We start from the raw sequence: 23,085 nt of genomic DNA on the forward strand, positions 1-23,085 counted from the left end.
TAATGCGGAATAAATGCAGGACTAACTCAAAGTCCAACTTGCATACAAGTGCAGAGTTTGTGTGTTGTTGAAATGATCATATATGAAATGTTTGATATGATGTTAAGCCACAACTAAATGAGAAAAAAAAACCACAAAAATGATCAGAAACACACAAAAGCAGAGACAGACAAACTGAGAAATAAAAAAAAATACACTTTGATTGAAAGAAGATTCATTCAAGAGTCGCTCTCAAATTTCTTTGTATGAAGAAAGAATGAGTCAGAGGTTAACGAGAAGAAGCTTTCAGTGACAGTGTGATACATAACAGATGATTGTTTGCATGACAACATCACGTGCTTACTATGAGGCACAGTCATCTTCATGCAGTCAAAGACACATGACACATGTCATTGTTGTGTTTTTCCTTCAAAAACATATGAAAAGTGCTTCTGGAATGAAGTCACCCCAGCGTCAGTAAAAATGGCCACAGGCTGTTGTTGGGATTGAAGAAGGAATGCAGCAGCCACGTGTTTTTTTCAACATTATCCAGGGAGGACTGGTGTGTATTTGTTTTTGTCAACTGATCTTTTGGCTTGAAAAGGGAAAAATCCACTTGTAAAAAACTAATGAAAGGTCTACTGGTAACGTAGCTCATTTGAGCCTTCACTAATCATCGACCGAACATGTGACGTCAAGTCCAGATGTCACCTGAGGCCTGTGGCATGAAGCACGTTCAACATTTGCTGGGTATCTTGTCATTTTCTGGTTTCACTGGCCCTACCTATGACCATCCTGTAACCTGTGTTGAGATGGTTATCAACTGGCTGTAGTTAAAGGGATAGCTCAGGTTTTTTTTTTTTAAGTATGGTAGTTCTGTAAACTTACCAGGAAACTGCACAACCTTTGAAAAATGGTGCTTTCCAACCTCAGTTTCCCCTGACTCGAGAAATATCTTCATTCTTTTTTTTGGTATGTGTCCACCAGTGACACTTGGTCCGTGCCTTGGTCCGTGTCTTAAAACTGCAGTGCTAATTCCACACTCGTAGGGGGACGGACCTCATTCCCAGAATGTAAACAGTGTCCACCATCTTTGCTAACTTTGCTAACTGCTCACTGGTGGATAAGTAGCAAAGAAAAGAGTGAAGATATCTCTCAACTCAGGGGAAACTGAGGTTGGGAAGCACCATTTTTCAAATATATTTTTTTAATATAGATACTTTATTAATCCCCTTGGGGAAATTATTCTCTGCATTTTGACCCATCCTAGAATTAGGAGCAGTGGGCTGCCACACTGAGTAGCGCCCGGGGGGCATTGGGGGTTGGGTACCTTGCTCAGAGGTACCCAACCCTTTTGGCTGGGGCGACCCTCCGGTTACAAGTCAAGTTCCCTTTCCACTTGGCCAACATAAGGTTCACCTAATGGTCTGCTTATGAAGGCAGCAGTGGATTAACAGCTCACTGGACTTTGGTTAGTGCTCTGCAAACTTCTGTTTACAGTCAGAAAATGCTGTCTTACAAGCAATGAACCTTCTTCAGATAAGGGTAGGGTTAAGCAGCCATGTTATCAGGAAAACCACGCAGTCGCCGTCTAATGAGATCAATCTCTTTATTGTATTGAAGGGAAATATTATACAGCATGCAGGTAATTATCATAATGAAAGACATCAAAGCTGAATGTTTTTCCCTCATGTTGTTCTGATTCTGCGCTGACAGAAGCTGTTCTCTTTAATTGTTGTGGATGAATGTGGTGTGATAAAATCTCCCTCTGTTTCTAAGAAACCAGTCTGGACACAAGAAGAGTGGAACGACAAAGTAACTTTAACTAACTAACTAACTAACTTTAATACCACACAGAGTACTGTATCTGAACGTCAAGTTGACTGTGTTTTCACTCACTCTTGAGCTCATTTTTGTATCACTGCTGAGCAAGAACTAAGTATTAGAATATTCCTCTTAATAATTAATTAAAGAAAAAAAAACATATTTTATGGCTTTATTTTAAACAGCGTGGGAGGACTGTGACAAGAGAGGAACTGTGAAAACTGGGTATGAATCAAAAGAAGTCAAGGGTTGCTGCACTTAACTGTTCTGAAAAAAACTACATAAGATTTAATATGGAAACATAATAATTTCATTAGATTGAATATGTATATTTAACATTTATGTTTATATTTAGCATTTATATCTACCATTTGAATTTAAAATGAATATTTTAATGTTAATGCTCTAGATGATCTAGAGTTAATGCTAACAATAATAATAATACATTTTATTTGGAAGAGCCTTTCTGACACTCAAGGTCGCATTACATATCAAATGAGAAGATACATCACACAAGATAAAATAAATTAATAACGGATAAATTAAAAAATCTTATGGCAATATAAAAAGTAATAAAATAAATCTGAAAAAAGTTAACAAATGTGAATGTTGAAACATTTAACGTAAAAACATCTTTTTCAACATTGTTTGAAGCGCAATAAAAATCATCAATCAGGGAGATTGTATAAATTAAATGATCTATATTATTTTATTTTCAATTTCTGCCAAATGAAAATGATTTCGCCTGAATTCACACACTGGTTTTTTAACAGACTCGGCCAAAACAAGGCGCACTAGAGTCATGAGGTCAATCACCGCTGATTATCTTCACCCCCAAGCTTGTCACATTATGTGACAACATCAATTAGACCTTGCATGATTATCCATCACCCCTCTCTGCCCCCAAGTAACCCATCGTGCTTAAGAAGAGAGAATTCTCTCCAGATTGTTTCCTCCCACCTTAAGTTGTGATTGTTAAGTTGTGAAAATGCCCCCCCTTCACACTGGGGTGTAAAGCGGCTTGTGTGTTTGCTTTGTTATATTAACTTTGTCAAAATGTGGCATCTATAATGACCCAGCGGTTTTACAGTGCAGTAGATCGGACTTAAGGAGATGTTCATACATGCAGAGCTGGGATTTGAAGCAGTAATCTCCTAGTCTAAGAGGATCTTACCACTTGTCAGGCTGCAGAGGAGAGCAGATCAGCAACTGCTGACTGCATGTGTGCTTATATTTAAAGTGCTTTAGGGAGTGCATAATTGTAAAAGAGCAAATGGGTTAATGAAAGAAACATAAACCCTGGGTGGACTGTGGAGTCAGAGCGGACATGCTACTGAAAAAAGATGGATAAACAGATGGATACATTGAAAAGTATGGAATATGTTTAGTACTGGTTGCCAGCACAGTTACTCAAACACAGCAAACAGCAGCTACACAAAATAGTTTTGTATGTGTATGAGTAAATGCATTAACACAGTGTAACACAGAGTTTAATTGTAGTGTTTAGGAAACTTGTGCAACCAGTGCTCTAAAATGTTTAGAATTGAATCGGTAAAGGTTGCTGTTGTAACATAAACTCATTTAAACTGTGCATAAACCAAACCCTTACTTTTTTCTTACTCATTTTAATGTTGACCAGTGTTGACCTTTCAAAAACCTGCAAATCTTGCATGTCTAATTGCACATGGGTCTTTATTCTCCCTCTTATAGCCAGAGCTAAAAGTGCCGACATCGCCAACTTCTGTTCTAATCTGTGATGTCACACGAGCACACAGCTCCAGACAGTATTAAGAGATGAACATGGTGTTCATCTGAGGTGTTGCTGAAACACAAAAGCCTGCATAACTGGTGAGAACAGCTCTTAAATCTGTGTCACATGCCGCTACTGCCACGAGTAATGGCGTGTTAATTGAGGGTAAAAACCTCAAATCCCTGGCTTGCTTCCTTAATGGTTTTGTGCCTTTAAAAGTATCAACTTTGCAGCGTCTTTTTTCTTTCGCATTCCCAAGCCTGTCAGCTTTGTGACCAGAAAAGGAAATGAAAAAGATCTATTGCAAGGAAATTCCATGCTCTCGTATTCCCCACTCCAGCTATTATAAGTATGCTTACTAGTAGGCTTGGCCTGGGTGTTAGAGTCTTTACTTATATCCCCGTTGCATGCTTGACAAGCAAGAAAAGACGGTGGATTATATGAGGGAATAGGATTCTTTTCAGTGTCAGACAGTGTTGGCTTGACAGACGTGAGCATAAAGGGGCTTTTCCTCTCAATCCCGTGTTGATACCTGTTGGTGGGGGTTGCGGGGGTGGAGGTGTTCTGTAACATAGACTAAGATGATCGTGCTGAGCTGTGCGTGAGATCCTCATGCTGAGCTCAGGAATTGAAAGCTACTTGGGAATTTCACACAGCCCTAGAGCCTGCTGAAGGCCTGAGGGTCACAGGTCACCAGTGTTTACAGATGGCGGGATCACAATGGGGATATGAGTATTCGACAAGGTTTGGCACCTGTCGATCAAGCTTGTTCTCAACATTTTTTTTTTTTTTTGCCCATTAAACAAATGTTGGCTCCATATGACCAGTAAAATTGTGCAACTTCTTATATGGACATCCTGTGTTTATCGATCACATCTTCCGAAAACGGGAGTAGTGATACCTGGCAAAATTGGTTTTTGGTTCATAAAAACGAACCAAGATAACTTTGAAATGTGCCATTTTTCTAAATGCCACACATTCAATCCGATTTCTTAAAAATGTAGTACTTTTTTCTCAGGTGTGTTTATATAGTTGGTGAAAAAATACTGTGTATTGCGCATTCTTATAGCCTAATGGAAATGGTGGTCTAAGGGTTAAGATACAAAAAACATTATTAGACCATGTATTTAAAACTACATCTACATGAATGAATACAAGTCACACTTGCACAAGAGCATTGGTGAAAAAAAACAACCCAAAAACTGTTACTTGTAAAACTAAATTAAATTAAATTACTGAGTCAATGCATCCAAAAAAGTATTGAATTAACATGAAAAGAATCAACAATTTCATTTAATACCTACTAAGACTCAAAGACCATCTCGGTGTGTGGGAGCCCTTTTAAACCAATATATCACCAGGGCTCTCATGTCAAAAGCTCTGGGGATTAAACGGTGCTGTAGAAGAGCCAGGTCGTACCCAGTGCAAGAACTACATTCAAACATTGTACATTCCATAAAACGGCTTTGAAGCATCCACTAATTCCACATTTTCAAACTCGCAGGTCCCAGATCCAGGTCCTAATATGGTCCTCGGGAGCTCAGCTCTTGGTATTGCCAAAAATAGGTATGTTCTGCGATGAATATTCCAATCTATGTATCTGAAGTAATGCTTCACATGATCGTGGATGATTCCCAGAGAGGGTGCAAAACAGAGAGCTATGTAAAGTATTTATAAGGTTAATACAAGGCTGTAGACGAGTATATACAGCAGGGGTGTCAAACTCATTTTTGTTCAGGGGCCACATACAGCACAATTTGATCTCAAGGGGGCCGGACCAGTAAAAATAGTAAAATAATAGCATAATAACCTACGAACAACAAGAACCCCTTTGTTTTTTCTCCCTTGTTTTACATTTACTGAAGGATAATTTTACAAATTTACTACCTAAACTGCCTAAATTTACTATTTACACAGCACACTGGATCTATAAAGGCACAAACATTTAGTCATGGGTATCTGGAGCATTTGACATTATGTTTAGATTAGTGTGAAATTTTAACAAATTCATCCTGTGGGCCGATTGGACCCTCTGGCGGGCCGGTTCTGGCCCCCGGGCCGCATGTTTGACACCCCTGATATACAGTATTTGAAGGCAGTTACACAATAAATAAAAAAAAAGTTTGCAAGGCCTGATGGGGGAAAAAAAACTTGAAAGGGGAATTAACTTTATTCCTGCCACTAAATTACTTCTAACCTTATCAAGAGTTTGTAAGTGCCTTAACCAATTTAGGCACTGACTAGTAAATGGTCTACAGCCAAAGCGGTCTCAGAATCAGAAACCGGACTTTGGCTTTGGCGAGAGCGATGGTTTTTATTAAATGAATGAGTTTTTCCCACTTGTTTTCTGACTCTAACATTACATAACATTATAGCAACTACTTCATATTCTTTTAACCAATTCAAGCATCAGCTGTGCAGGAAGTGACCTCACCTCAGCAATGACCGCATGGAATGATGTCCACAGTATTTATTTTATTTTTTTTGTATAACTTGGACGTCTCTCCAACTGCATGTTACACGACATTAGGGCTGGCACAGGAAAACAGAGGCATTGCCAATTTCTCAATCACGAGGAGTGAAAAAAAAAAATGCTTAAAGTCTTAAGGGATTTTTAAGCTACAGAGCATTCAGTATTGACGTTGGCAGTGTGTGCGAGAAGCCTCCCCACATGGAGACATTTAATTAAGTGACAATGAGGGGCCTGTGTACATGGCAGAGGTCAAGCCCGTATTACGCTCGTCATGGGTGTAAGAAAAGAGGAAATGGGGGAAATGGAGAAAATGCTTTTTCAGCTAAATGATTGGCAGGTGAAATTTCCTGAGCTGTGGGGTCATCTCTGAGAACATCTGGAGTTAAATGCTGCACTGACCACCCACTGGGTTGATGTATAGGAATAAAAGAGAGGGACCAAGTGGGCGAAAAGCCTTTGTATGTATAGATTTTTCCACAAATCCATGAGGAGAGCTGCTCCCTGTACATAGGTGTTTTACTGGAAGAGATACTCAAACACTCATCAAAATAAAGTGTCTCTGTGTTGCACTTGCCAATTCTAATTTAAATGGACAGAGCAGCCACCAACAGCCTGACAAAATAACACAGCAGAACCATTACCTTCCAAATATCTTTGGTTTGCTCCTGGACAAATTTCCAAAAGGTATATGAACAATAATTTCAACTTACATTTTTTTATTTTTTGCCAAAAGAAATGTTGGTCTATACTTATTTATCCATTCATACACACAATATCAGCTATTTGGAAACAAATGTAGGCTACTTCGATTGAGAGGGGAGTCTGCTCTTTGTAAATGTGACATCATTTCTCCTTTAGGTATTGCTGGAAATGGATAGAAACAGAGGGAATGGGAGCAAAAACTGTTCTGGAGCCAACACTGTGTGACAACTCTGGATTTTAGAGCAGTAAATTAAATGTCTTCCTGTCCTCTCCCCTGTTTATCTAACACAGGAACAGAATAAACAAATGTATTGTTCAAAGAACACAATAGTGTCAATGAAACTGCTTCTTTTGCTTCACTTTGCTCATGTTGCGGGAGTGACCGGTTAAGAAACTTTCCAAGCAACAGCCACTCAAATCACATGCAAATATCCCAATGTAGGCGCGAGCTAATCATATTTATGCCTTTTGCAGAAACACTTCAAAGCCCAAACACAGCTTTTGATCAGGGATCTTCTCCCAGTTGCTGAAGTTTTATGACAAACCAAGGGCGCCACAAAAGCGCACATCAAATCACATGTCGGCCATGTTAGTGTCGGAGCTGTAGATGCAGAGGACCAAGGGGACAGAAACGGCCACAAAGGGCCAGGAGATCACACATCACTTGTCCTTTGTTTGCCTTTCTTAAATCCAGTGATCAGTGATGCCACTGCATCCGACTCCAGTGCAGTGAATGGATGTTTGCTGCCTTATCAGCCAAATGTGTTACTAAACCCGTGAAATCAAAGGAATGAGTTGTATCAATAGAGTCTTTGTTGGACTCCCTCCTCACCCTGCGCCTAAGTCCCCACAGCCATGTATATCATCTTGAGGATGAAATTATTATGACAGGTTTCTATTTTAGTCAAGGTTGTTTGTCTGTATTGTGTTTGTTGTTAACTACATCTGACCCATGTGAGTTTGTGTAGTCTGTCAGTGAGTGATTCACACCCACCCAGGATCCTGCATGTGTTGAACGGCCGGGGTCATATTATGGTTTCAAATCCACTGAGTATACAAACTGAACTCTTTTGTTTTCATCTGGCAATGAGTTCAAGGTGAGCTTCGTCGCTGGGCCCAACAGGGACGAAGAAAGCACAGCATCAACGTTTCAAAACGTAAAGTGACCCCATGTGACCCAAGTGATCAAATCTAATGTTCTGAACTCCTCAGAGGAAATGCCGGAAATCAAACACCGCTCTGTTCGAGCAAGTGCACAGCTGCCATCTTGAGAGAACACCATTGTGAGCCGTCAGGGTTTGCTGCTCCAAGACAAACACTGACTGACTTTTGTTCCCATTCACGGCAGAAACTGCATCACTTTCCGTCTGTTAATAAGACAAATTTATAAAAACATTTGATTTTATACTGTTTATAACTCAGTCCTGAATGAAAATAATGAAGCATGATCAAACACAACTAAGTTAACATAAAGCTAGACACGTTATAATGGAATTAGCACACAGCAATAACAAAACTACAGCACAAGTTCTATTTTTCTTCTTCATTTCTGTTCTCAGAAACTTGATAAATGCTGCTTAGTACACTTTTTTTTTATTCGTATTATTTTTTTAATGACCCGTACCTTCTCCCTGTATGTGTGTGTGTATGTGTGTGTGTGTGGGTTCTCTCCAGATACTCTGGGCTCCTCCCACAGTGGAAAAACAAGGGATTACTTCAAGTGTCTAAACTGACTGTTAAAACTTAACAAAATCATTATGTGCCACTAATAATGTGGACTAAAAAATATGGGCCATGCAGTTCAGTAAATAAACATAGCCATAGTGGTTGGATTTCCTTCCCTAGATCTCAGAATGACAATATTTATCATTTTGACGATTAAGTCCAACAAATGAAGCGTCTGCAGGTATTGTGCCGTCGTCAGGGTTAAATACTAGAACTGTCTCGAAGTCACAGGGAGACCAATCACCAAAATCTGATGTCCTCTCAGCATCTGGATGTCTGTTAGTCATTTCTGTCTGCATTGTAATTGTTGAATGGATGGTTTAAACAACCAGCAGAGACAAGTTTGTAGCATAAAAATGAATCGGGTTTTCAATTACAAAAATGCATCTGTGGAAGAAAAGTGCAGAAAGCCTGAGGAATGAAAACTAGGGTAATGACAGACAGCCTCTAACAGCACTAATGACTTCCATACTTGACAATAATTCTGGAATGGTTGCCACTTTATGATACGAGGGGAATTCAATGGCTATCACTCCTGTTTTTCGAATATTTCGAGAAGCCAGAGCTCTGGTTTATTTAACACCTCGGGTTCCCTTGAAAAATGACATTACACACTAAATTATTTTTACAGGGCTCTTTGAACCACTTCCTCAAGCTTGTTATGATGATTTGTACCCTCTGGACTCTGTCGCTCGCGTGCTTATTGTTCTAAAATCTTCAGGAACAGGACTTGAGGTGCGTTTTTCTGCGGTGTGTCACGTCCTACATGACGGATATCTCCTTCCATGTCTCATCACATGCTCACACAGGATGAGGATGGAAATGGGAGCTCTGAGCTTCACCAGGGATACGGAGGGATCCTCGCCACAGCACTCCTGTTCCCAGAACTCTGTGACATCATGTTATTTTAGTCCCTGTTCAAGTGGAGTCAGAACCCGACCCTCTAAGTAATACCTTATCTGATTCTCTCACAGATAATCACCCCGTTTTGGTCATAAAACCTCATGTTTTAATCCTAAACCCACAAGGTCTGTCCCTCCTGAGATGTTATAAGTCTGGCTAGCTGACAAATTTGACTTAAATGTATTTTCTCGGGGAAGATTCATGTGCGGCTCGTCGAGCTACATCTCAGCAACATGATGTTTATAGAGATCAGATATTCCCAAAAAAAAAACAACCTCACATGTAGAGTCATTAACTACTGCCTCGCTATCAAACGTCTGCTAATTTGTAGACATGAAGTGGGGGAGACAACTGATGCACTACTTAGGTCTAATATTTGATGTATTGCTGTAAAATTAGAAAAAATAAAAACGGTTCAGACATCATGGTTTCACAGCCTGATTGTTTACAGACACCAGACCTCTGAGGTTTGTTTTGGGGGGTTTTCGAGAAACAGCATGAGGTTGTCGTTTGTGGTTTTTGAGGGAATGTCTCAACATATTCCATGAAATCTGGATACTCATACTCGCCTTGTGTTGCTATGTAATAATGTATTCATTTTACCAATGAGTTATGTCGTGTAAGCTCGGCTTTGGGTCAACACCATTTCCAAATAAAATGTGAAACTGATCAATCTGTGAGGACACGTGTTTCTCACTTTTGCCTCCAGTTCAGCCACGAGGAGCATGATGGAACCTATATCAGAAACACCTAAAAAGAAAAGTCAATGATGCATCAGCAGACACAGCATTCAGAGGAAAGATACAGACAAATAAAGAAAGTGCGTGTCAGCAAAGGTCAGACATTGATTGCCTAAGTTGTGGCTTTTCCTCAGTGGAGGACAACGTTGTGTGTAATCACTCTCACTGCCAGAGGGGTGAGACAAATGTTCTGCATGTTTCAGCAGGCTCAAATGTATTTAGTCATGTGTGCCACCTCATAGTTGTCGAATAGAATTAAAACATTACGGGTTGTGTGGTGTTTTAACTTAAATGGCTTGGACAAAGGAATGGGCCCACAGAAATGATTGACACAGATTTATGCATCAGCGTGCGGTACATACAAAGTCATCCAAACACACACACACACTCCTGCTCTACCAGAGATTGAGGTCAGGGGATTGTCCGAACAGTGTCACTGCCAAACACTGTCTCCAACAGTCACACCCTAACTGTGCCTGCAGGGATATCTGCACCTACACACACACACACACATGGACCCCTACTGTCCCAATATGTTGCCTCACACCCCACATACCACACACACACATATCACTTTACAATGAGTGTCCCGCAGGTGGAGCCAAGTCCCCCGAGGCTCATCAGATGTACCGGACAATGGGTACTGAGGTGAAGCTAAGCCGATTGATGAGCTTGGCTTACTGGCCAAAGGGATCAGGCATTAAGACACAAGGCGTGTCAGGAATCCGTCATGACAGGAGTTTTCCCGGAGTCACACTAGGTCAACACACACACACACACACACACACACACACACACACCAGCTCGTTCATGTCCGAACTCAGGCACTGAATTAGATCTTTGGAATGAAAAAAGGATGTGATTCACGCAGGCGTCGGGCCACAGTGCCTGTGTCACTTCAGCTAAACTGTGCACTTATCCAAGCTTTGAGCAGCTGTGGTTTATTGCTGATCTACAACACATCTGTCTCTGCTGCGAAGAGTCATTGCAGAGGAAATCCAAAGAAATGACCACAGTTTACTGTGTCCCACATTTAAAAGTTACTCCTTAATTCTGCCAATGCGTTTCTGTCTCTATCAGATTATGAGATTAAGATTAGTCAAGAAGGGTCACTATATAGTATAGTATTTATCCAGGTTTAACAGAAGCGGTTGGTTTTTTTTCCTGTTGTTTCAGCCATCTGGGACAGTTTCTATCATCTATAGTGAGAGCAGACATATGTTATGATATTTAACATAGTCACAGGTCCACAGAGGTCAATTATAGCCTGTATAATTATATGAGACACCACGATTATCACAATACAATAGTATCATGATGTTGCGTATATTTGCACAATCATATATTGCGATATACTCACACAACAGCTCAACTGAGCACTCAGCACCATCTAGTGGACTGATGCTGTGTTGCTCGCAATATAACATCGCAAAATATGACGACATTTCATTACATCGTTTTTTTTTGCCGCACCCCTAATATGTCGTTTACACTGTGTGGACATTCTGTACTCGAGCAACCAAACATTTGACCGTGTGGACCACAGACTAGGAAGTTAAGCATGTGCCGTCTCGATGGTGGCGTGAGCTTGACGAGACAATGAAGACGATGACCATGGACACTTTCTTGAATGGAGGTCTGCTGGTCTACGGGAATGTTACGTGAGATTGAGTTCTCATGTGTGTAACGCGAAACAGATGCAGACCCTCATTTTACTACAAATGGAACCGCAGCCATGTACATGCAAGTGGAAATGCGTAATAACTCTGGGGAAGGGAATGGATATTCTTTAAATACAACGTTCTAGCCACTTTTAGGCATTTACTGTCTATGACAATACAAAGTGAACACTGTTACCACAAGTGAGGGAGTTCAAATGTGCCATGTAATGGATGCCTTGGTTTAAGTCATCTTATAAAAGAGGCAAAGACTTGAGAAGTGACCCTAATCCAAACCCCATGCACGGCGATGTGATTGCATATTCTGTCTTCATTTAAAAACATATTAATATTTATCTTGTGTCGGGACTTTAAAATATGCTTTTCAAGTTCAGGCAAATGGATGTGTCTTCCTTTCAAAGCGATCACCTACTCAGACATCAGTCATTCTGTCTTGTTTATCGTGGGAGTGCATTTTCCAACGTCATAAGGGAGAAGCGGGAGAATGTAACAAGGAAGGACACACATGGTCAAATACGTTTGCAAGGAAACTACGTAGAACTGAAGCCCACTGGGACTATTACATTCTGACATATGGACCTAAAGTAAATCCCCTGCCACGGTACAAATGACAGGTCTTAAGACTTAAGACTGTGAAGGTGGGATATCAGTATCCAGTGTGAACGAATTTGACATGAAGCAGAAATTTAGGAATGAAGCCAAAGCAAATGTGTCACCCTTTGCATTTATGTCCCACAGATGCAGAAGATCATGGGAAAAGTCATCTTCAAAATGAGTCCAGGACAGAAGTAAAGAAAGTTATTAAATACACAGGCCATAATGGAACTAAGAACCATTTTCCTCTAAATGTTCTATTGAAGAAGACCCAAAACTAGCGACTGAGACCTTGTATCATCAGGAATGCAAATCAAGTGAGTAGTAGACTTCACTTCTCAAAGAGTGTGGTACGATGAGTAAAATGGCAAACAAAATGCTAATAACGCAGTGCAAAGAGCTGCATGACATTTACTGAATCTCATCAGCTTGACAATAAGGCGTGAATTATTCCTGTTTAAAGTTTGCTCAAGGGTCATTTCATTGATTCCACTGGGGAGACATTTACAGAAGGAAGTTTCCTGTTGTGATCGAAAAGACGAGTGATGTCAGGGCCTCAGAGGTCAAAGTTCAAGGGTCACAGCTGGTCGCTGTTTGCAGGGTGCCGATCATACAGACACTTTAGCGGACCAATATGCAAGCGCGCGTATGTGCAAATGTCTACGTGCACCATGCAGTAAGTACACATGTTCGGATTCTTTCTTGATTTATTTTTATTACCTTATTACTGCAACCTTATGCCATGAGCAAACTTAATTACAATAATAATCACACACATGTGACAGTTATACGACCATCGTTATGTTTTTTATATACTGTGTGTTCTGAATGTCACTGCATGGCTCTCATTAAGGCCCACACAAGAGACCATTACTTATATGGTTGCCAGACCTATTGAGGTTTGTTGTACAGTGAGCAACCTATAAAAATGATGATGTAATGCCAGAGACAAATTAGCATACACTACTCTTGAGTGTCACGATGAATTTATTTATTATTTTGCACCCCTGTAACTCACCCACAGTGATACTTTAAACTTTGTTTTTATTATTCAAACCCTTTCTTCAAAGGCAGCACTAGTCATTGACCTGACTGCCACAGGTCTGGAGCTTATTATTCTGGAAAATACTGGGTCATGGAATAATGTTTTTTTTTTTTTCATTATTAGCACAAGCATGAAATTATTAACTGTATTTATTTATGTATTTATGTATTTATGTAATTTCACAGGACACAGAACATATCAATACAAAATAATAACACAGAACCAAAGATATGTCATGATGCCGCTCTATATAAGCCCTTTTGTAATTCATGTTAGATTTTTAATAGGAACAATGTGAAACGTATGATAATCACACAGATATGTAAACACACAACGTTGTATCATTATGTTTAATGGGTTGTGGTCGGGAGGGGAGTCTTTTCATGCATCTGCACTGTCTTTCACGTATACATTTCATACTGTGGAAATGTCTTTTTGTTTCATTGTCCAGTCTTTTTTTTCATATCTGCCTCTCACTATAAATGTGCCGTGACACAGTGGAATCTCAACGTGAAAACAAACTTTGATGCCAGTCATACGGTTCTCGCTCTGGTTCGATCTTTAGTCAGCGCTGTGGAGCTGCTCCGACACAGCAGCGCTGAGGCTGCAGCTCTCAGACATGTTTTCATAACACTGTCAATGCCATGATTGAGTGAGTTCACTGGAATCTCTTAATGTCTGCTGCATTTCCATCACACCACTGGTTGATGTGGCTGTCTGGCTTCTTTGCAGCAGCCCAGTGAAAGTGCCATTAATTAACCTAAGAGGGCATGAAAGACTTTATTGTTCCCTGTGGGCAAATTAAGTCGCAGAAGGCAGGCAAACACTGAAGCTGCAGCTTTCTATTGCTTAATAGGACTGATGTGGTGTTGGACAGGGCAATGTGTTGTATTTCAAATACAAATTTCAAATAATATTATAATAGCAGTGGCTAAGACTGTCGCTCACATTAAGAGGTTACCAGCCATATCACCCCTTATGCTAAGCTAAGCTGAGCTAACTGGCACCTGTCCAGAAATAAAAGCAAATAATAATATTCACCAAAATAGTAATGTCATTATTGAATTGTATAACTCATACAGTCATCTTTTCAGAATTAAGATTAATCACTGACCAGTGGCAAACCATGGTAATAAATCTACTCCGCCATTTTAGTATGTGTGCTAAGCTAAATGGCTAAGGCCTCAAGCTGCTGTGTAGCTTCATGGTTAGCATTAAGACTAAAACACGTCATTTTCATCCTGTTCTCAGCAAGAAGAATTGAACAAAATGTCAAGTTACTGCTTTTTGACTTTTGTTCTTTTCCAGTTGGAACTAGCAGATATATAATCCTAAAACGAACACAGCTGTATCTGTCATATACAAAGCACTTGCGTGGCCTTTTGGTAGCCCAGTGGGAAAGTTTGAGACGCAGTGACCTGAATTAAAAAGAGCTGAGGATCCATCACTCACTAGCCCTTAGTGGGACAGTGGCACATCTGCCACTGAACTGTGGAAATGACTAGCATGTAAGCTGTGTGCCGTCACCGTATAAGAACCTCCATAACTCACATGTGAGTGCTTTTGTTGGGAGTTTCAGTCGGGTACAGTCAACTGGATCTCCGCCTGTGGTTATTCTGAGTTAAGGGATGAATCAGTGAACGGCAGGTGTTTGATCAGTAAGCGGCAAAAGTGGTGTTTTACCTGCAGGTGAGTCATGGACAAGAATTGATGATAATTTGACCCGTGCAGAGCTTGTGTCCACTTTATCAAACTCTGAACATCTGTGTGTGATGAAACACAGACCTGTCCTGGATTAAGATGACACATGTGAAGCGGTTTCAAGGAATCCCCATGTCAAAGGTACGTAAGTTGCAAACAGCGGTTTAAGTGCATCAATGACCGTACTGACGGATAGAAGTTCCTTCATGTATATTTTCCTGCTCTACCCCGCATCCTTTCGGCAAGATAATTACCAAAGAGCTGAACTTAATCCCTCTTCTTGGAGGAGCCAGCACAGAAAGGTTGTAAATATCAAGTAATATGCAGCCATTTACACTGTGGATTTATTCCACAGCTGTATAGTATCATTCTGTCATTAGATGTGGTGACTGTGAAGGATGTAGAATATGAGTCACATCATTTTCAAGCTAAAATTATTCAAATGATTAATTGCACCCTGTGGATGGAGGCAACATCATCTTAACGCAGACCATACTCAAAGTTTTGGTTTTTTTGGGTTTTTTTTTTCCCGAATGAATCACTTGTTTTAATATCACAAAATATACAAATCATCGTGAAAGATGATTAATGTTGAGGTAATTATTCATTCTACAATCATTCAATGTCACTGGACAACAAAATATGAAACACTTCCCAAGGAGGTGAATAAACAAATGCAAAAATAGGTGAATGGATTATTCATGTACAGCAGTATAGCAACTGGTGCCCAAGGCAAAATCAAATGAATTGCTGTTATTTTCCTGCTTCCAGTCCATGAGGGGTCTGTGCAAAGAGGAAGACTATGTATTTCTGGGAATGTCAGGAAAGATGTCAAAAGAAGTGGTGGAAGCAGCCGGGGCTTTTGAGGATGACGGCAGTATGAAAAAGGAGGAGCGGGTAAGAGATGAAGACAAGTCACCCTCAAAGTTTCATGAAACCAGTAAAAAATTAACACTTTTGCTTTAAAAAAAAAATTATGTACAAGTGCCTCTGTGTGTTTGGAGGTCCACCGGCAACTGGAGCGAGAACGGCAGGAAAAAGAGAGACTCAGGGAAATAGAGGAGAGAAAGAAGGTGAGTACACACACACACACCACTAGTCCAAACCAAACAACCTCTTTACTATTACACTATTCGCACAAACACAACATCAGTCCAGCCTCAGTAGCTGCACTTCCACTTTAAAATGCAGCTCAAATGAAATAAAGAAAATGCTCATTTATGCATGTTTCACTCCATCCACTGCTGTCCAGTGACTGTTACTTCACAGAGATGAGCTGTAGGTGGCGCAAAACTCAGGGTCACCACAAAAGAAGGATAAGAATGTGTGACAAGCAAGATCAAAAGATGTGTGATGAAAAAAAACAACAACAGATTTCGTTGCCGCTTCCCAACTGTTATAATAATATCTGCTTGTTTCAGTAAGTCGAGGAATGTTGTCGTTACCTCATCTGTCCACACGTCCCGCCTCTCCTCCACCTTCTCGTTACCTAATACCATATGTCATTATGCCAGCTTTTCCACATCCTCTTGTGGAAGAACTTTTATGTGATATTTCAAGAATTTTCTGCTTTGATTATCCTTTCAGGCACAAACTGAGAGAGTGCATAAAATCAGGCTATTGAAACAAACACTTTTTTTTTGCATGCACTAATCCCACTAAACACAAACAAACAGGTTGCACCTCGCAGCCAAACAGGAGTAACCACAACTGTGAGCAGTGTAATGACAAGATTACAAGATCATTTCCACTGTCAGCTTTATTACATGTCAAATATGTTTTCCTTTCTACTTGTTTTTTTCTCTTTTGGTTGGCTCATAAGATCATATTTTAAGATGCTGTGTTGAACACTTCGTGAGACCAGACGCTTATATTCAATCTAATGGAAAGACAAGGCTCAGCAATGAGGCAGACAGGCAGGAGTGCGATGCTGGATCGATAAGTGTTCATTTACCGACGAGGTTCACTTCATCACTCAGGGCAAAATCCGATTCACTTCCATGGAAAGGCTGGGGAATGCAGCTCTGGCCCTCTTTCAAGGCTGCTGGGCTTATCAGCTGCCATCAAACACTCACGCGCTTCCCAGTGCGAAACACACGCACGCACACACACAGGAGTGAAAGATATATTTAACGTTGTGCAAAATGAAAAGTTGAGCTCACACTGTTCACACCGTTCTAAAACACACATTTGCCAAAACAGATAACGTCATGGACAGGGATTGGACACAGTAGAACTGCATCGAACTGTGGGCGCGTTGAGCAGTTGCCCTGCTTCTAACAGGAGTGTGTGAGGTTAACAAGGGACATGGACTGCTGTCACTGTTTCCGCTGCGCACACACACACACACACACACACACATATTTACACGTACAAAAAAAAACAAGGAAGTGGATGACAACATTTACCCTGATAGAGAGGACAGTCACTCTCACCTCCATACGGCATGTACTTTCCACTGAACCCTAACTAAACCCCTGCCAAACACACACACTAGGGCCCGCAGGCCGTATATGAATCATAAGACAATTAGGTGCGGCCTGTGAGACGCTTTATAAACACAAATAAACGGGAACGATCATAAATTCAGATCATATATTAAGATGCGCTCCGGGGCATCGTCTCTGACAAGTGTCTATTGGCTGTGAAGACGAGAAGATGAAGAATATTTTGCTTTCCAGTAGATAAAAGGAAAACAATATGTTTTTGTTGGAATAAAAGACAAGGGGGATTTGTGGGGACATGCAGAGGCAAAAAAAAAAAGAGGCTTATCACTGTTAAGCATCTTTACAGTGACGCATGCAAACGAAAATGGAAAAAAAGTATAAGGACAAATGTTGCTGGTTAAAGTGAAACGCTCCGAGGCAATGCGTGGACACACAACGAAGCAGCTTTCACAGTTCCATTTTGTCTGCATGATGTCCATGTAGATGATATATTATGCAAATATTTATACTGTTCATCAATACAAAATCTAATCAAAATCTGTAGTTTCCTTTTGAAGTTTTTTTTCTGCTCCCAGACAAACAGACAAATACAAGTAAAATCATAACCTCCATGGCAGAAGAAAGTATCCCCCCCAAAAAAAAATGTCCACAGAACCTGCTTTTGGAATGTTTTTCCACCCACCTTAGGGACATATTTCTATCTTGCTTGTATATGTTTCAACCTAAAGCCCCGCCGACTGCTCGGCACATTTGACTTCACAACCACCACAACTGGCCAGATGGTTAATTACCAAAATGATGTTGTGATTGGATCACCGACAGAGGACAAGTGTTGATGCAATTCATCATTCGTCAGTGCTCACCAGTTTTAAGGCCACTTGTTTCAAGTGTGCTGCCCTCCCCTCACACACACACACACACACACACACACACCATGAGGACAGAGAAAGTGTGTGTGTGGAGCAAATGGCTGAATGATAATTTTCAACTCAAAGCCCTCTTGAAAAGAATGCCGTGATTGTTTTTTTCTGCAAGAGAGTGTACATGTGCAGTTTAACTGCTTTCACCTTCACTCCATATGTGTCAGCAAGGCTTCCTCTTAAATGAAATGCCTCTCTTGCTCACATCAGCTTCCTCTACACGTTATTGCTCCCCCGACACACACACACACACACACACTTCCAATGACAAAAATGTTAATTGATGACAGGCTTTGTCCACTGAAATCAACATCTCACATGCATCTCATCGAAAATGTTTATAGTCGTCCATACACAGATAGTCCAAATGTTCTCTCTCACATGTGTGAAAATGTACCCTTTACATAAGAAACACACATAAACATGCTTAATGAAACCAGAGGCCAGCGATACACAAACAGGCGCAGCACTTTTCATCTCTCGTTCACACACACACAGATGCACACGCTCCAGACTGAGTGGTGTAACGTGTAGTATTATTGGATCAGATGTTACAGTGGACTCACACATAAGGTCAGCAGAGCTGTGTCTCTCACGGCAAACTATGTAGCAAGAGTTGCTAATGCTGCTTAAAGGAATACTTCACCGATTTGCATTTAGCTTTGCATTACTAGAATAGACGTAGTATTTTTGAAAAGAATATCTTCAGTCTTTTCTATGTTTCTATGGTCCTGTTAGCATAACTATTAGCAATTATTATTATTAGCATTATATATATATATATATACACACACACATATATACACATACTGTATATACACACACACGCACGCACACACACACACACACACACACACACATATATATATCTATATATATATATATATAGATATATATATATATAGATATAGATATATAGATATATAGATACATTAACAATGTGGGGAAAACAAGGTGCTATTATATAGATGTAAATCTATGATATATCTATTAATCCCATGGTGAAGGCTGCCAAAAATGAAATAATAAACTAATGGTACACTAAAATGTTCTGTAGAGCTGAAAGGGAAAAGAGATGATTTTCCTTAAGGGAGAACAGATTATTTTCTTTTGGATCTTCTATTGGCCCACATCAGACCTCAGGTGCCATTAAGAGCCACTTCTTTGACATTGTACATATTGATCAGTGCCACATTTATATTTATACATCAATATGTGAATAATGCTGCTCGTTTCAGGAAAAAGAGCAGCAGTGGCAGACTCACGTAGCAGAAGTGACGTCCAGCCAGGAGAAGATTCTGCTGGAGCGACTGTCGAGGCTCAGAAGATTCCGAGTAAGGATGAGTGTGGATGTCAAATACACAGCCGACAAATCTGCTCTTTGACACGTTTGAAATGCTAACAATCTGAGACTCAACACCGCAGCGTGACAACTATAGACAAAAGGCTCCTAGTGTTTCAAAGCTCCTGGAGAGACGAAAAGCAGCCTGTCGTCATCATCGAATTACATATGTGTCAGAGTTCAGGGTCAGAGTTCAGGCGTCTGTTAATTAGACTTGTCAGTCGCTCATCAAAATGAATGGATGCTTTGAAGTCCAATAAGTGGCTTTGGTGAAGTGACGGGTTCATGGAGTTAGCATTTACTTCACGTCACACCAGTGCCAAGCAATCATTTCCCTGCTGGGCTCCACTACCTGTCAATCAAATACTGTGGGAGTGACCAAGGATGAGGGATTTTTTTTTTCACCCCACTGATGCTTCTCAATAAAGTCACTTTTCCACAGGCCAATATTAAAAAAATAAGAAATAAAGAAGTCAAACAAAGTTTTACAAAGGACACAGTCAGCATTCACGGCTGGGTCAAATGACTCTGCCTTGGACACAGGTTTTTATAAGCTGCAGCTCCGATGATGCAAACCTAACAATTGGGTTAGTGCCTTAATTATTTTTAGCAGTCAAGATGAGGACTGTACGGCAAGATATTATGATGCCCTCGTTTCAAGCTGTGATCTAAAAGTGTTTAGTTGCAGCGGAGTATTAAATAGAGACTGAAAAGAACAATAATAATAAAAATAAATATAATAAAATTTTATAAAAAAACACACACAAGCTGGACACAGAACAGCACTTTTCGGCACCCGGGGAGATATAGGGGATCGGGTGCCTTGCTCAGGGGCACCCCAGCCTTTAAACCAGGGGTGTCAAACTCATTTTAGTTCAGGGGCCACATACCGCAAAATTTGATCTCAAGGGGGCCGGACCAGTAAAAATAGTAAAATAATAGCATAATAACTTATGAACAACAAGAACCCCTTCGTTTTTTCTCCTTTGTTTTACATTACTGAAGGATAATTTTACAAAGCATGAAATTTCTTGAGAAATATAAGTGCAATTTCAACAATATCATGCCTATATTTACTATTTACACAGCACACTGGATCTATAAAGGCACAAACATTTAGTCACAGGTATCTGGAGCATTTGACATTAAGTTTAGATTAGTGTGAAATTTTAACAAATTCTTCCTGTGGGCCGATTGGACCCTCTGGCGGGCCGGTTCTGGCCCCTGGGCCGCATGTTTGACACCCCAGCCTTTAAACCGTCCTCTGATTTGAACCAGTGACCCTTACAAATACAAATCCAACTTCTTTTCTCTTGGCCATGGGCTGTATCAGATCACCAGTCAAGGCTACACATATTTCACTGGAATGCTGCACATAGTAAATAAGTCAGTCGCCTTTTTTATTGAAGGGGATTATCCTCGTTAAAAACATGGTGTGTAGCTGCTAAATGTGGTGCAAAAGTGGCATTAGTGACCATCTGTATTATTGTTTTTGGTAATAACCACAATTACCCTGTCAAGATATTTCCTAAGAAGATTAAGAAGGTAAAAAGTCAGTCCTTTTTTATAAATCTCTTAACATGTTTCTCCTAATGCAGGAGTTTCAGAGGAAGGTGCTGGTGGAGGAGTCGGGGATGGAGGGCGGAGCAGCCAACGACGCGGTTGACCAACTGCTCACCAGGATGTAAAGACACCATTATGAGAGCGAGTGACACATGATGATAAATGTCCCTTTTGTTCACACTTCAACGCGACTCAATCATTGCTATGTCAACTGAGACATGAATACAGTCAGTGAGCTGTGGTACTTACAGAATGAGGAACATCGTCTTGTGGTGGCTGCCGTTTCCTTTGAATGCTGAAAAACAAAATGGAGATATAAGCTCATGAAGACTGTGCAGCAAGTACAGCAAACATTGGATAAATTAATCTGCACAGCCAAAGTGGCTTCCACATGCTTCCTCACTTCCACTGCAGGGCCTTTGCTCATACCTGACTACACACTACAAGAGCTAGTTGCAGCGACAATTAATAGACACAAAATTGTGTTTGTTTATTGTCAAACTCGGCATTCAAGTTTGACTACATGTTTATTGGCTTTCTCGCTGGGAGTTAAATGAGCAGATCGATACCATTCTCAAATGTGTGCATTAGTTATGAGCCTATAGAGCCAGAAGGTCATTAGCTGAGCGGAACATAACATCTTAAAGCAGGTCTCCATTCATCATCTATATGACTTAGCCTTCGAGGATCACACTGGAGCTGGAGCTAATCCCAGCTGAGGCTGAGTGCATCGTTGACAGGACTAGCGCACACTCAGCGGCCACTTCTTTCTTGCATATTATGTTCTTATTAATGTGTACGGTGTGCTGTACCACTGTACCACCAAGCTGGAAGCACTTACGTAGAAATATATAATACTTTGCCAAATACAGGAGCTTCAAAATGAGCTTTGGAGTGAGTCTATGCTAAGCTAACAAATCACCATGTGGCTCCAGCATTTCTGTTGTTATATGAAAATTCTCATCACACTTTCAGCAGGAAAATTAACTCTTAGCAAGAAAGTAAAAGTATCATAATTATTTTAAAAAACTTGCCGCCTAACATTTGCTAAGCTAATTCATTTCCATGTGATTCCAGTATTTGTTTATATGAGAGCAGTATCAAGATCAAAGACTGTCGCTAAATTATTTTACATGTTAAAATTTGATTAACAAAAATGCAACAACTGCAGCGATTTTATACTGTTTAATATGTCCATGCTGCTTAATAATGGTATGTAGTGATGCTGAAACCAAAAACAGCAGGATTCTTAACCCTAAACCAAAATAAGATCACAGTGGTGCACATTACACAGGAAAAACAAAACAAGACTGAACTTCATATTCACATCCAAAAATAACAAATTTAAGGAAAACAATGAAACAAAAGGTTAAAATAAAAGATCATCTCAGCTGGAGACAATAACACACAATGAATTGTGTTCATACACTGATCTGTTTTCACGTTGTATTCAATGAGAAAAGGCTGGAACTCTATAAGCCATTTTTGAGCCAGAATCATGCTATGATGCGCTAAATTAGCACGTGTGACTGTGAGCTTTGGTGCTTTTGTTTGTAACCAGTGAATAATGGCATAAATTGTCATGAGACTTGCGCTTTATGTGGCTTTGTACGGTAACAGTTGGTGCAAAAGAGGAAAACAGCAGAAAATAGATGGTGATATTAATAAAACGTGGTGCCAACTGCTTCCGGTTCAGTC

At 40.3% G+C, this 23,085-nt stretch overlaps 1 protein-coding gene and 1 long non-coding RNA gene across 2 annotated transcripts in view; one reads left to right on the plus strand and one right to left on the minus strand.

The window, feature by feature from the left end:
- Positions 1 to 23,085, minus strand: part of LOC122766575 — a 43,651-nt gene that overhangs the window by 16,442 nt on the left and 4,124 nt on the right. Inside the window, exon 2 of the long non-coding RNA XR_006360090.1 lies at positions 21,637 to 21,682. This is a non-coding gene — a long non-coding RNA (uncharacterized LOC122766575). The remainder of the gene's footprint in view (positions 1 to 21,636; positions 21,683 to 23,085) is intronic.
- On the plus strand, positions 12,989 to 22,802 carry LOC122766574 (U2 small nuclear ribonucleoprotein auxiliary factor 35 kDa subunit-related protein 1-like). Its single transcript, XM_044021552.1, has 7 exons — positions 12,989 to 13,045; positions 14,994 to 15,103; positions 15,198 to 15,256; positions 15,887 to 16,012; positions 16,120 to 16,188; positions 19,721 to 19,816; positions 21,423 to 22,802. The coding sequence occupies exons 3-7, from the start codon at positions 15,215 to 15,217 to the stop codon at positions 21,510 to 21,512; spliced, it is 423 nt and encodes a 140-aa protein (XP_043877487.1). The 5' UTR covers positions 12,989 to 13,045; positions 14,994 to 15,103; positions 15,198 to 15,214; the 3' UTR covers positions 21,513 to 22,802.

The sequence above is a fragment of the Solea senegalensis genome, linkage group LG3, assembly GCF_019176455.1.
Source record: "Solea senegalensis isolate Sse05_10M linkage group LG3, IFAPA_SoseM_1, whole genome shotgun sequence".
NCBI classification, from domain to species: domain Eukaryota; kingdom Metazoa; phylum Chordata; class Actinopteri; order Pleuronectiformes; family Soleidae; genus Solea; species Solea senegalensis.

Excerpts from the sequence above, each read along its gene's own strand:
- LOC122766574 (XM_044021552.1), top strand. The coding sequence starts at position 15,215 with ATGACACATGTGAAGCGGTTTCAAGGAATCCCCATGTCAAAG. Across the intron at positions 15,257-15,886 it reads AAGGAATCCCCATGTCAAAG|TCCATGAGGGGTCTGTGCAA; the intron begins GTACGTAAGTTG and ends TCCTGCTTCCAG. Across the intron at positions 19,817-21,422 it reads CGAGGCTCAGAAGATTCCGA|GAGTTTCAGAGGAAGGTGCT; the intron begins GTAAGGATGAGT and ends CTCCTAATGCAG.